Source organism: Coregonus clupeaformis, chromosome 21, assembly GCF_020615455.1.
Source record: "Coregonus clupeaformis isolate EN_2021a chromosome 21, ASM2061545v1, whole genome shotgun sequence".
Taxonomy (NCBI): domain Eukaryota; kingdom Metazoa; phylum Chordata; class Actinopteri; order Salmoniformes; family Salmonidae; genus Coregonus; species Coregonus clupeaformis.
The window spans coordinates 36,160,242-36,175,480 of NC_059212.1; the positions used below are offsets into that span (position 1 = coordinate 36,160,242).

The 15,239-nt window shown below is 38.1% G+C and overlaps 1 protein-coding gene across 12 annotated transcripts in view; it reads left to right on the plus strand.

Moving 5' to 3' along the window:
• Positions 1–702: 702 nt before the first annotated feature.
• LOC121535347 (suppression of tumorigenicity 18 protein) overlaps positions 703–15,239 on the plus strand; it is a 46,265-nt gene continuing 31,728 nt past the window's right edge. For 6 of the 12 annotated variants that reach the window (XM_041842328.1, XM_041842329.1, XM_041842330.1 and 3 more), the window contains exon 1: positions 5,779–5,903. In XM_041842328.1, coding sequence (XP_041698262.1) covers positions 5,873–5,903 — 31 coding nt within the window. In that variant the 5' untranslated portion in view covers positions 5,779–5,872. Of the gene's footprint in view, positions 921–5,778; positions 5,904–15,239 lie in introns of those variants that run through there. The other 6 variants (XM_041842331.1, XM_041842334.1, XM_041842338.1 and 3 more) reach the window with 6 other exon arrangements.

Below are 15,239 nucleotides of genomic sequence, written 5' to 3' on the forward strand. Positions count from 1 at the left end.
GTAAGAGCTACGTTTGTGATGTCTCGGGGCACCTTTCTTCTCTCTCTTTATTCCCCCTTCTCTCTCTATCCAGGCCTGTCTAATGCATGAGCTAACTCAGGAGGCTAACATGGCCTACAGGGAGGAATTACACCTAATTACTTAAATAACTGCTAGGCAGCAGCTAGCCTTCCTTCCTTAGTCACCAAAAATATTTTCCAGGTCCCTGGCTTTTACTGATTGCTAGTCCTCTCTGGTAAAAGAAAAGGTCTAGGACAAAATGGGTTTTCATTAATTCAAATAGGAGAGAAGGAAATAAAATAAAAAAGACAGACAGGTACTAAGATACACAAAAACAAAAAAAAACAAATTAACCGACAAGGCTTTCATGACATATACTTTGCTTGTTGTTGCCGTAGCGATAAAGTCGCAGACATTGAAACTCGTCTGTTGAGCCATTGTTATCATCCCTGGCCATCTGCTGCCGAGGACTGACATTCCCGCTCATTTGCATGATGAGTGATATGGGAAGCTTGGGAGGGCATATGCCCCAGTCAGTCCTATGACAAAGCAAGTGAAAGTTTTTGAAGCATAATGTAAGGGGTAAAAAAAACGATATATATGTGTGTGTATTTGTGTGTGTGTGTGTGTGTGTGTGTAGAGGGCTAACGCATGCATCTGCCTCTTGTTTGTGTGTTTTGCGGATGTGGGAGTAGAATGAGGAGGGGGTTGTCTGCTGTTGATGTGCAAATGTGCATCATATTGAAGGGCTGTGAATGGGGAGGTGTGACGTAAAAAGGGACCCGAACGCAGGTGCTTATCTCCAGGCTGTCAAAGGCATAGTATGTCATATTCCTGGGGACTACCTTTCAAAGACACAGCACCAGCTCGGCCATCAAGCGATTGGGGGGGAAATCATACTTTCTGGATCATAGAAGTAGGTTTGTGTCAAAAGTAATTGTATATAATAATAATAATGTATAGTGGTTATGGTGGGTTGTATTTTTGTCATTGACATCAAGCGCTGAGTGTGAGTGCATGTGAAAGACAAGCGTTTTATCCTCTTGATGTTTGATGCTGTCATATGATTTCATAAAAAGGTGTTAGATATATGAGTGTTTAAAAGTTAATGCACATGCTTATTGCTATAGGACAGTTTAACTACTACTGTGTTAAAAATGAGTTTGCTATAGTTTTATAATATGAATACAGAAATAATATAAATTGTGTTATATTTAGAAATGTCATGTCTGCACTTCAAGAAAGTATCTGTCTGCTAAATACAGGATTGTTGCCATGATGTGGATCAGTGTTCTTAGAAAAACCTTGCTGGAAACAGAGTGCAGCTTCTACTCAGGTCTCAGACAGCTAGAGAGGAGATTATGTTGCTCAAATGGGTTTTTAAGAAGCATGACCTATTTTGGATCATCCAGATAACATTAAATGCTGTCGACACGAATGCTGTATGTTTAATTTAGGTAGAGTATAAGCTAAGAACACATTAGTATTGTGTCTGGAGACAAAGCTTTGTCAGGTTATGCTGGGCAAAAGTTGCATTAATGTTTGATGAAATCCTGTTGTATTCTAAATGTTGTATTATGGTCGATTTAATAAGTAATAATTGAGACTTCTGTGGCAGACATGGTCCAGACCTTACACTTGAACGAACTCTGAAGAGACACAGTACAAGGTCTCCAGGGAAACTGTTGATTTAGTGGGAAGGATGGATGTTTCAAAGGTTTATCATCAGGACCGTCAATAGACTAAGGCCTATGCCTCAGAAGGGCAAAGACAGAAGAATATGTTAAGGGCTAATTTGGAAGAAAATGAATGAATTTATTCAGAACATACTGCAGATAGGGATTTTGTCAAGACAACTGGTGGGTTGATAAGTGAGTTGTGTATTGAGAAAAACAACTTATTTTTCCATTCCTTTGCATAGGCCACATTATTAAATTAATATATTTTCAGGCGTAACATGTTGTGTGGGTAAGAATACTTTAATTGGATTAAAATCCTTAAAGTAGTCAATTCCCTCCAGCGGAAACTTATTTTCAAGATGTGTATGTTTGTTTGTGTAGTTCTCTCTTTGCACCCTACTTTGGTCTTTACACTTGAGTAAGAGCTAAATGGACACCAGAGCTTGTCATGTAAACAGTATGTTCCTGTTGGAACTGTTTAGAACATACATTTAAATCGTTTGAGAGATTTCTCAAATATTACATTTTGTATCTTGTTTTTGAAAAACCATACTGAAACAAACAACAAAATGACTTGTTTATCAACTCCCAAAAAAGGCATTGTGATATACAGACCAATATACCATGTCATGTATAATAATTATCGCTGCAAGGTGAAATATTTTCAAAGTTAGGTATGTCCAATAAAAAGAGTTGGAGATGTGATAATACTGAGACAAACCACTGAAACCATGAGCATATGGTCAATCTTTGGAGGTTATTTTAAAACCACAGTTACAACAACACAAAGATGACAGATGATATGGTATTGTAGTGAAATAAAGTAAAGTAATCTACCCTCTTGCTGTACTGTATGCAGCCCCCTTCCTGCTCCAAGCAGGATACTAATACCATTGCTACACAACAGGGTAATGTTAGTGCTCTTTGCCTGCACTCCAGTACAACAACAGGAGCTGTCCATGGTACCTGGAGAGTAAAGACTGTGTTGTCCAGAGGAGGTGAAATTACAAACTTTTTTATTGTATTTGTGTAAAACTTGATAAGTTGAGTTCTATGATGATACATTGATTGTTCTATAGCATACTTGTTCTATAAGTGACTTGTTAACTTTGTCACTTTGCACTTGACAAATCTCTCCATAACTCAACAAATAGATTCAAACAGTTATTCAAGAAAAGAGCACACTTTACTTTTAAATTTTCAGATTGAAGAGCAAGTCAAATATAGAGAAAGTAGCTGTCGAGCAATGTGAAACACTGCAAGCAGCAAAGAGTTACAGTAGCAAAAATGATTGTGGAAAATGTCCATCCAAGTGTATTGTGTTTCCTGCTTTTCCCTACTAAAACTTCACCTAGTTAATCCAGGAAAATGAATTATGTGGATTTAATTCAGCAAGGTTTCAGAAATGTTCCATCTGCTGTTGAGCAGCTGCGGAAAGGATAAATGTAATTAATTACTTAACTTTTGAACAGTATTCCAGAAAAACTGTGATGTTTGTGTATGATTGGGAATACATTTGCAATCCTAAATGTACAACAGCAGTATGTATTTGTTATAGCAATGCTGAATGAACCTTTTTGCTGCTTGTGATTTGTTTGGGCCAAATTGATATCACTTGAATTTCCTTCCTATTTTTAATGCCTAAAATGTAGGTCCTCTTATAGATCTATATGTAGTGGATTTCAGAAAGGAGGCATAAAAAGACTGATGTCTTTTTAGTAAGCCATGTTTGTCCTTTGGCTATATCAAATTAATTTGAAACCCACAATGGGTTAAATATATCCAATGGATTCTGTATAATGATAAAGCAGTACTCCTCTGAAGATCAATTTACTTAAGGTTATATATGTTTAAAATGAGCCTGATGAGTCTGACTGGGATAGACTATACATTCCTGGTTGCCATGTAGCAGTTAGAGATATCCTGATGCACAGACTATGAGAAGTATTTAGTGATAATTAGGAAATATTGAAATATTATATAAAACGTATATTAACCCAGATCATTTGAATATGATCTATCTATAAATAAATTACAGGTAGTATTCCTTAAAAAAAGAGAATACATGTAAAATGTATCGTTTTTAGTAAGTGGTTTTATATGCTTGACATGGTGGCGCTGTTAGCGATGCCCCTAATTAAAATTACATGGGATTTTTTTCTGCTAATTTTTTATTCCAAATATATTTTAGAATTTACCTTGATTGTAATGTTACCTCATTGGCTGCGGTTTTGTTTGTTGGCCTAACTATAAAGGATCTGCTTGTACCCTTGTGGGTTGAGAAGAATTAGGATTTATGAATTTATTTCCTCTGTTGTATTGTTTAAACAGCTTTGGTTTAGTTTTGATCCCTTCCTCTTGCCTTTGAGGCTGTTCCACGGTGTCAGCTGTTGACTGATAGTAAGAGAACTGCCTCACAGTGTGAATGAAAGAAAACTAGCGGTTGGTAAACACTGATAAGGGATAAATAGAAAGCGGTCAGGCAGAGATAGTTCTGTGGGAGCCCAGATTGTGTGCGGTCTGTTAAAATGAGATTCTGAGCCTGTCCTTTTTATTCTCCCCCCCTCCTCTCTGCTGCATTTGTCTGGAAAATCTCCAGTGACCCTGCACAACAGTCCCAGGCTGCACTATTCTCTTTTTGTGTTTTGTTTTGTTTTCTAACAAGGGTCAAGTTGGCCGAAAGACATGTCCCTGATGCTTATAGACAGCTGTCATGACTGCAAGTACTTACAATAATTCATGTTACATGGAATTATAGTTCTGCTGCACCAGAAACACAGCATCAGGGAAATAGCGAAAAGAAAAGTAAAATGTCTAGAACATTCTCGGAAAATGTCCAGCCTTTGTCTGTTTGACATTTTATTGTCTCAAGGTTTCACTTCATGTTTCTACACAATTTCTTTCAATGTTTTTTTTAAGCTACATGAGTATGAAAGGTTTTGGACTGAATGGAAATTTGAATAAAAATTAAATGTTCTAGGAGTTTATACAGTAATGATAAAAAGTGCAATGTTTGAACAATTTTGAACAAACTAAAGCACATGCTTACATAGATGTATAGAAATATATATATATATATATATATATATATATATATATATATATATATACATACTGTACATAGATACATAGCTCTATCGATAATGTACAAAGATACATGGATCTATAGATACATAAATACTGTACATAGATACATAGATCTATAGATACATATATAGATACTGTACATACGTATATATATATATATATATATATATATATATATATACATAGATCTATAGAGACATAGATACTGTATATAGATATACATAGATCTATTGATACATAGATAGATACATAGATAGATACTGTAAATACATAGCTACATATGCGGCAGGTAGCCTAGCGGTTAGTGCGTTGGGCCAATACCAAAAGGTCTATAGTTTGAATCCCAGAGCGGACAAGGTGAAAAATCTGTCTGTGCCCTTGAGCAAGGCACTTAACCCTAATTGCTCCAGGATCGGTATTGATAATGGCCCTGGCCATGACCCCACTCTTCGAGACTCTTCGAGTCTCAGGGGGAGTTGCAAAAAAAACATTTAAATTTCACTCATGCAGATAATACACACTTGTACATGTGTGAAACAGGACAAATATAAGCATCCACCAGATTATTATTACATAGATACATACACAGATCTATAGATACATACACACATTAATCCATACATCCATACATACATACACTAACTTATAAATGTATAAATATAATAATGTGTTTTAAATACATAAAACCATGTCAAAATATTATATTTTAAACGAGAAACTGTCAACATCAAACCTCAAACTGAATATCTACAATTTTTCAAGCCTTTTTTAGGGGCAATCTGTTCATTCTTTTGGTCATAGATTTTTTTTGGGGGATTCCATCTTTTATGTGATTAAAAAGACCTTCAGAGGTCTTACCTTGAGGGTCACCATGTGGTGTATTTACACAGAAAATAATTCAGCCCATTGTAGCCCGCCAGCTAATGAGATTGGTCGTTAAGTGAATGACACAAAGGCTACAAAAAAAGCTTAGCGGCTCGGTTGAATATTACGGTGTCCTCGCGCACACACACACAGACCTCGCGGCAGCGACACACTGGACTAGCCTGGCTACCCACCCACCCCACCTCGATTTCCTTCTACACCATCACCTCCTTGATGTTACTATGAAAGGCAAAACAAAGGCTAACGGGCATGGTAAGTCAGGCAAAAAATTCTGCCCTGTCGGAAATGTTAATGTCTGTGTGTCTCTGTGACTACGTATGAGAGTGTGAGTGAGTGAGTGTATCTGTGCCTGTTTAGAGCTTTCAGTCTGAGAGTAAATAGTGCTCTCGACAGATAAGTCGATTCATGAAAGGTTAGCGCAGCGCCTAAGGAGACTGTCACTTCCAGATATGTTGGCTAATGTGACAGAGGACGAGACCCAGCTGTTTCCTCTTCTTGCTTGCTTCCTTACTGTAACTTTACTCGCTAGCAACCCTCTCTTTTACATCTGATGTCTGTTTTTTATGGAAGTACTGTAGTGTTGTCTTTTACCAGCTCTACATTTTATTCTGAAAATATTATCAACGTTTGTTTTTTAAGTTTAAGATACTTTTTTCTACAAGTTGTTCCTTAGCTTCTATTTTCCATTACAGGATGGTAGTTTCTTAGTGACTACTCTGGTCAAACCTAAGTGTGCTTTCACTCTTTGAGAGTGCCGTCCAAGTGGTGAAACGTAAAGTTTTAAAGGTTCTTTTGAGTGGACATGCTAGTGTATTTCAGAGCATTCTTTTCGGCTATTTCTTAATATTCTAAAGTTATTCAATATGTGTCCGTGCATTCAAGTCGTGTCCATAATAGTTTATTTTTCTGACTTAAATTTATTTCTGGCTTAGACATTTTGTGATTGCTCGTGAGAATTCAATATATAGATGGTTTTTGTATGTATAACCATACTCCTGAATTTTACATTTAGACGTTTCACTGCCTTGTTCTTGACCTATGCTTGCAGGTACTCTCAACAGTTTTTAGCTGGCTGTTTTCCATATAAGTATATTATGTATCCTACATCATTTATATTGTATCAAAATATCATGCATGACCGGCAGACTGCATAGTGGGTTAAAGTCCATCTTTTTTTATTAAACCCTAGAGTTAAGTGAAATTTACATTTTATTGATGCGTATAATCATAATCACAGACCATCTGCTGATCTGGCAAGCTCGGTTCATACTGACAAAAAAGTCCTGCTAACCTTTTAAGTACAAAATACTATAGTCAGGGTTTAACTCTGCTATCCCAGAAGAGTGTGTGTGTGTGTTTGAGGAGATTGTATAGATTTTGGATAATACTTCATTCAGATCCTCTAGGGCTGCTCCTGCCATGTGTGTTATATATATCATGATCCCTTCGATAACCACCATGATATTAAGCATGATCAATGTTAGCAACAGCCTGGCTAAGAGTACACATTACTAACATTTTGACACATATATGACTGCAACCTGCAGCACTGAATGTGTACATTGCCATGGTTACAGGCATTTAACTGCACAGAAGTTTTGTATTATTTCACTCTTTTTCCTTTTTCCTGGTTTGGAATAATGTTGGTAGAATGGTCAATGAAAACTATTTTCTTTCGGTAAAATGGTCAATGAAAACTATTTTATTCATTTTCCCCATTTAGAATAAGTAAATTACAACACTTTTATAACCATTTTCTTGCCTTTTTTCAGCAAAATAAGATATTCACGATCGGGCATCTCTTTAAGCCATAAAATACTTATGTACAACTCATTCCAAACAAAGCTTACGCAGACTGAGAATTCATATGCCAGAGGTAAATCCCAGTTAACACGGATTTATACTGGCATGAGTTAAAGGACTAGAGTTTGTAATCCAGGTGGCCAGGGGATTTTGCCACACAGTGAAATCACTTAAAACTCCCCCAACGTCCTGAGCCATGGAGCTCAGAGAGCTGGGAGATTTTTCAGAATTTATGACAGCACAGCTGAACTCTTTCTGTGTGCATGTGCGTGCATGCATGTGCACGCTCGCATGCAAGCGCCTGTCCACCTGCGCATGTGTGTATGTGAGTCGTGTGTGTGTTTATTTGGATAATTTACTTCCTTTATATACTCAATTAGTAAGATTGGGAGCCAGATAACAACATGAGACCTTGACAGATTGGTATTATCTCCCTTTGACAGGGCGAGTGGATAGTATTGGGAAATCAGCGTCCCATCTGCATAAACATAAATAAATGTTTGTAGCTGAAAGTAAAGGATAATGGCCTCTATTTTAACAGCCGTTGACTCCACCTCTTCATTAGTAAAGTGACCAAGTGGTTATTGGAATAATTTCCCTTTTTCCCAGTTTGCGCTCTATGGGCTCCATGTACTGTACATGTTTGGATGTGTGTGGCTGTGGAGGATGAGAAGACAGGAATAGTTTGTGTGTTTGTATGTGCGTGCGTGCGTGTGTTTGTGTGTATTTGCTTTTGCATGTACGTGCACACTTAACGTGTGTGTCTGTTCTTGTATATGTGTTTGCGTATGTTTGTGTGCATTTGTGTGTTTGAGTGCTTGTGTGTGTGTGTTTGGAGGACAGGACAGGACAGAGGAGCAGAGATGGAGTGGAGTTGTTTAATGACAGGAACAGCTGACTTGTTTAGAGAGCAGTGAAAGGTAATTAACCCTGGGAAAACTACAGCTGCCATGCGAGCTGTTCACTTCAGTGCAATCTGATTAGGAATCAGTGCTACTGCGCTGCTTGGCTCCTTTCAGACACACACACACTGTGTGTGTGTAGAGTGTGTACAGTGTGTGTGTTTTCTACGTAAACTTTTCCCACCCGGAGGCCTCTGGGCACGGGAGACCTGCCTTTTGTGGCACGGGATTAGCTTGAACGGTTACTACGTTTCTCCAAATTGCCGACCACCTGGTAGCATTCAGGCAACACTCCTCCTGCCTGAAAAGGGTCTCCTTGGGAAGAAACAATGGTCAGGATTACTCTGTAGTGATGACAGACACCCGGGCTGGAACTTCTTTCCCCCAAACACCTGTCCATGAATTAGTCCTTGATAGTGTTTTGAAAAACCTATGTTCACTAACGATTTGAAAGATGCAAATTAACATGGCATACAGTATTCACACCCCTTGACCTTTCCCCCATAATTTCAAAGTGGAACTATGTTTTTAGACATTTTTACAAATGAATTAAAAATGAAAGCTGAAATGTCTTGAGTCAATAAGTATTCAACCGCTTTGTTATGGCATGCCTAAATAAGTTCAGGAGTAAAAATTTGCTTAAGAAGTCACATAAGTTATATAGACTCATTCTGTGTGCAATAATAGTGTTTAACATTATGTTTTAATGACTACCTCATCTCTGTACCCCACACATACAATTATCTGTAAGGTCCCTCAGTTGAGCAGTCAATTTCAAACACAGATTCAACTACAAAGACCAGGGAGGTTTTCCAATGCTTCGCAAAGAAGGACACCTATTGGTAGATGGGTACAAATAAAAAAAGCAGACATTGAATATCCCTTTGAGCATGGTGAAATTATTAATTACACTTTGGATGGTGTATCAATACACCCAGTCATTACAAAGACACAGGCGTCCTTCATAACTCAGTTGCTGGAGAGGAAGGAAACCACCCAGGGATTTCACCATGAAGCCAATGGTGACTTTAAAACAGTTAGAGTTTAATGGCTGTGATAGGAGAAAACTGAGGATGGATCAACAACATTATAGTTACTCCACAATACTAACCTACATGACAGAGTGAAAAGAAGGAAGCCTGTACAGAATAAAAAATATTCCAAAGCATGCATCATGTTTGCAATAAGGCACTAAAGTAAAACGGAAAAAAATGTGGCAAAGAAATTAACTTTATGTTCTGAATACAAAGCGTTATGTTTGGGGCAAATCCAACACAACACATCACTGAGTACCACTCTTCATATTTTCAAGCATTGTGGTGGCTGCATCATGTTATGACTTTGTGTCATCGGCGAGGACTAGATATATATACAGTGGGGAAAAAAAGTATTTAGTCAGCCACCAATTGTGCAAGTTCTCCCACTTAAAAAGATGAGAGAGGCCTGTAATTTTCATCATAGGTACACGTCAACTATGACAGACAAATTGAGGAAAAAAAATCCAGAAAATCCCATTGTAGGATTTTTAATGAATTTATTTGCAAATTATGGTGGAAAATAAGTATTTGGTCACCTACAAACAAGCAAGATTTCTGGCCCTCACAGACCTGTAACTTCTTCTTTAAGAGGCTCCTCTGTCCTCCACTCGTTACCTGTATTAATGGCACCTGTTTGAACTTGTTATCAGTATAAAAGACACCTGTCCACAACCTCAAACAGTCACACTCCAAACTTCACAATGGCCAAGACCAAAGAGCTGTCAAAGGACACCAAAAACAAAATTGTAGACCTGCACCAGGCTGGGAAGACTGAATCTGCAATAGGTAAGCAGCTTGGTTTGAAGAAATCAACTGTGGGAGCAATTATTAGGAAATGGAAGACATACAAGACCACTGATAATCTCCCTCGATCTGGGGCTCCACGCAAGATCTCACCCCGTGGGGTCAAAATGATCACAAGAACGGTGAGCAAAAATCCCAGAACCACACGGGGGACCTAGTGAATGACCTGCAGAGAGCTGGGACCAAAGTAACAAAGCCAACCATCAGTAACACACTACGCCGCCAGGGACTCAAATCCTGCAGTGCAAGACGTGTCCCCCTGCTTAAGCCAGTACATGTCCAGGCCCGTCTGAAGTGCATTTGGATGATCCAGAAGAGGATTGGGAGAATGTCATATGGTCAGATGAAACCAAAATATAACTTTTTGGTAAAAACTCAACTCGTCATGTTTGGAGGACAAAGAATGCTGAGTTGCATCCAAAGAACACCATACCTACTGTGAAGCATGGGGGTGGAAACATCATGCTTTGGGGCTGTTTTTCTGCAAAGGGACCAGGACGACTGATCCGTGTAAAGGAAAGAATGAATGGGGCTATGTATCGTAAGATTTTGAGTGAAACCCTCCTTCCATCAGCAAGGGCATTGAAGATGAAACGTGGCTGGGTCTTTCAGCATGACAATGATCCCAAACACACCGCCCGGGCAACGAAGGAGTGGCTTCGTAAGAAGCATTTCAAGGTCCTGGAGTGGCCTAGCCAGTCTCCAGATCTCAACCCCATAGAAAATCTTTGGAGGGAGTTGAAAGTCTGTGTTGCCCAGCGACAGCCCCAAAACATCACTGCTCTAGAGGAGATCTGCATGGAGGAATGGGCCAAAATACCAGCAACAGTGTGTGAAAACCTTGTGAAGACTTACAGAAAACGTTTGACCTGTGTCATTGCCAACAAAGGGTATATAACAAAGTATTGAGAAACTTTTGTTATTGACCAAATACTTATTTTCCACCATCATATGCCAATAATTTCATTAAAAATCCTACAATGTGATTTTCTGGATTTTTTTTTCTCATTTTGTCTGTCATAGTTGACGTGTACCTATGATGAAAATTACAGGCCTCTCTCATCTTTTTAAGTGGGAGAACTTGCACAATTGGTGGCTGACTAAATACTTTTTTTCCCCACTGTATATATTTAATAATACAAAAAACGGAATAGAGCTAAGCACAGGCAAAATCCTAAAGGAAAACCTGGTTCAGTCTACTTTCCAACAGACACTGGAAGACAAATTCACCTTTCAGCAAAACAATAACCTAAAACATAAGGCCAAATCTGCACTGGTGTTGCTTACCAAGACAACATTGAATGCTCCTGAGTTGCCTAGTTACAGTTTTGACTTAAATCAGCTTGAAAATCTATGACAAAGCTTGAAGAATTCAAAAAAGTATAATGTGCAAATATTGTACAATCCAGGTGTGCAAAGCACTTAGAGACTTACCCAGAAAGACTCACGTCTGTAATCGCTGCCAAAGGTGATTCTAACATGTATTGACTCAGGGGTGTGAATACTTATGTAAATGAGATATTTCTGTTTCATTTTCAATAAATTAGCAAAAATGTACAATAACATGTTTTCATTTTGTCATTATGGGGTATTGTGTGTGTATATGGGTGAGAGAGACAAACATATATTTAATCCATTTTGAATTCAGGCTGTAACACAGCAAAATGTGGAATAAGTCTAGGGGTATGAATACTTTCTGAAGGCACTGTAGGTGTTAATTGATTGTGTCTCAGAAAACAAATGTAAATGGTGGCGATCCTGTGATGTAGGCTTAATTTTCTTTGGGGTATTATTAGTCTTGGTAGTTATAGATAGCATGGTAGCAAACCATTCCATAAAACAAAGCAATAGGCTGTTTTTGAATATTCAAAATTTTTGTTCTGATTGAGATTGATATTTGATAATTAATTGCAAAAAATCATCTAAAAAGCTATCTTTCATAGAATAATATAACTATAAAAGTGCCCCAGTTTTTGTGAAAAAACTACAGAAATGGTCTCTCTGATGGTGGAAGAAGAAGAAGAACCAATCTGGACTTTGTGCCACTGTGACTGTGTGGACCTGGTCCAGATTAACTCAATTTAGAAGGGAAGGCTTTGGGATGACTTTGGAAAGCGATTACAAGATTTATAAATCACCTCAGCGCAGGTGTCACCGTCTGACTCTTTTATGGGCCGCCTTGCTAACTGGCTCCAATAACAAGTTTCCCCTGTAGTTATGCCATCATAACAAATCATTGAAGCGATAGTGGCTGGCCAGCCAGGCTCCTAATTGTCTGTTAAGAATTCTGTGGAGCCTCGTTCCCTTTATTGAAGCTTCTCAGTCTTGGAGAAGTGATAAGACAGAAACCAGTTTGTAGACCCCCGTATAAAAGTACTCATTTGGCATGAGACAAACACTTTGCTTGGCGGCCAGGATGGCTGCATTGGAGACTGTTATGTCTGAAATCACAGTTGTCTCTGGAAGTCCGGAAGCGCCCCTCTGAGTATTTTGGTGTGTAAAAAGTGAAAGCCCACTGATCAGAATATATTCTGTTTCCCTTTTACTGTATTTATGTGAATGGATTGGTGTTCTACACTTTGGCGATTGTTCATGCGTTTTCTCTCCTTCTCTCTCTCTCTCTCTTTGAACTTATATTATCAGTACTGAAATAACGTGGAATTGGGCAAGTCCGGTATGGTTTCCTCCATACCTTACCTGGCTTAGCTTGTGTTAGCCTCTTTAGCCTACTTGCTGTCACTGTCCACAGTTGGTTCTACTTTATTTAATACCATTCTGTCATCTTCTCATGGTATTGAATATACAATCTTTCATTGGAAGAGGTATACTGTGAGGATTTTTGATGGGATGAGTTTGGAGTGTTACAAAGACCAAACTACTCTATGATACTTTAAACTTGTATAGACCTTAAGACTATTTTCAGTACAATTGCTTGTGAGGTCAAACTATTAGTTCAATCATATCTCTATTAATTCTGCATCATAAGAAAGTCACCAATAACTGAAAATATTGGGACCCATTTGTTTATATTTAAGGAATATTAAATATATTACTTTTATAGAAACATTACCCTATTATTTTAAAGAGTTTATAATATGCATCATTTTGATGGCCGGCTTTGATATGAATAGGAAAATCAGAGTTCCCCCTTCCTCGCTTTCACCCTCCCCCTCCTAAAACGTTTCTTAGCTACTATTCTAATGTCCAGCTGCTAGCTTTTTAAGCAGAGGGCATGCGATGGCTTCCTGGTCGCAGCACCGCAAATAGAAAATACTTTTTTCAAAAACGTGTTTATCAAAATAGTCTCTTAGCAGGGCTTGTTTTACACTATGAATTCATTTGCATTTCAATGAAAGGTGGTGAAAGCAGTTCTGTGTTCCTTACCATCATATACCATTTCAATTTGGCTCTCCACTGACAAGGGATCACTGTCTGCACACAAGCAACCAGCATTATTGTAAAGCGCACCTTTTTTGTTTAAAAACACTTTACATGTTGCTGATTCTAAACACAGTGGAGGATAACAAAACCCCAACCACTCCCATTTTACATATACAATTATGATCAGTTTGCTGTATACACTTAGACATTCATTACAAGGAAATATGAAAGTAAATTGTGCTATATATTGTTTGCTGTTTGCTCTTTATTATGCAGAAACAGAAAACACTTAGCATGTCAAATTAATCTGGAAATGATTCCCGGGGTAAACTATAAACACAGAAGTTACCCCGCACATTTACCCTCTTTTTTCCCCTCCTTCCTCTAGATCAGAGTGTAATTGCCAGTAATCAGGTCTGTTTGCTGCTGATAAAACCTCTCTGAATGCGAGGAACCCTCTTTGTGTGATGACTCAATTATGCCAGAAGTGGCTCATCAAACCTGGCCCATCAGCTGCTTTAATAAATAAGGAGGAAAACTTGCTGCGGGCGCATTATAATTCCATTCATTCCATAATTAAATTCATTCCAGTTTTAACCCTTAGTTCATATAGTCTGCCTCTGGAAGAGGAAACAAAAACAGAGGGGGGGTGGACTGAACAGACAGTGACCTTGCATAGAGCATCTACCTATCCCCTTAATTCAAAATGATACTGCTGAAGAAAGGTTAAGAGAAAGGCTCAGTGAGAAGAGAAAGGATGGTATCAGTTCAGATAGAGCTCCCTTTCTGTCTGTATGCATTGTTTCCACACAGCTTTAGACAGTAATTATGTTAAAAGTGTAATTTAATCATAACAGTTGGTTGGGGGAGCGTGCGGGAGCTGACATTTTAAAACCTTATTTGGTGTAATCTCATTTGCCTAGCTATCATCTTGCATCTGCCCCAATCTAAAGGAAATGTAAACAAAGTAATTCACGCTTATAGTCTTCACACTTTTAATTGCCCAACTGTAAGGTTTTAGTGTTTTTTTAATTAAGTACCACTAGTGCCATTGACTCAGTTTTACTTTATCACTATAGTGTCTGTTAATTACATGAGGGTGTCCCAAGTGCAGGGATAAGCTGGGAACAAGGGGACATTTGAATGACTCAAGGTCAATGATGATTATTATTATACTAATGAATATCACTATTAGTTGGAGCAGTAACTGTACAGTAGTTGTTGGGATGGGTAAAAATAGGAACAGGACCACTTGTATTGATGGTGACATACAAGTGCCGTTAGTAGTTTAGGAATCAACCACAGTATCAGTAGTCATAGTTGTACAGATGTAGGATCTTAATTTGACCAGTTTCTCACAGCAGGAAAATAATCCTTAAGCAACAGGAAATTTTAATTATTGTGTGGATTATAGTTAATGGACATTTTTGTAGGGGTTGATACATTTTTTGAATACACTGCCAGTTTGTATTTCCTGCTATGCAGGACATTTCCTGCAACAACAGGGTGATCAAATTAAGATCCTACACTTCTAGTAGTAGTTGTTTTAAACAGTAGCATAAGGTAGCTTCAATATCAACAATATACAAAACTGCAAGACCTTGTCAATGGCTAACCTTTTTGAAGTGGATTTCCAACAACTCAAATAACCTCATACCTGT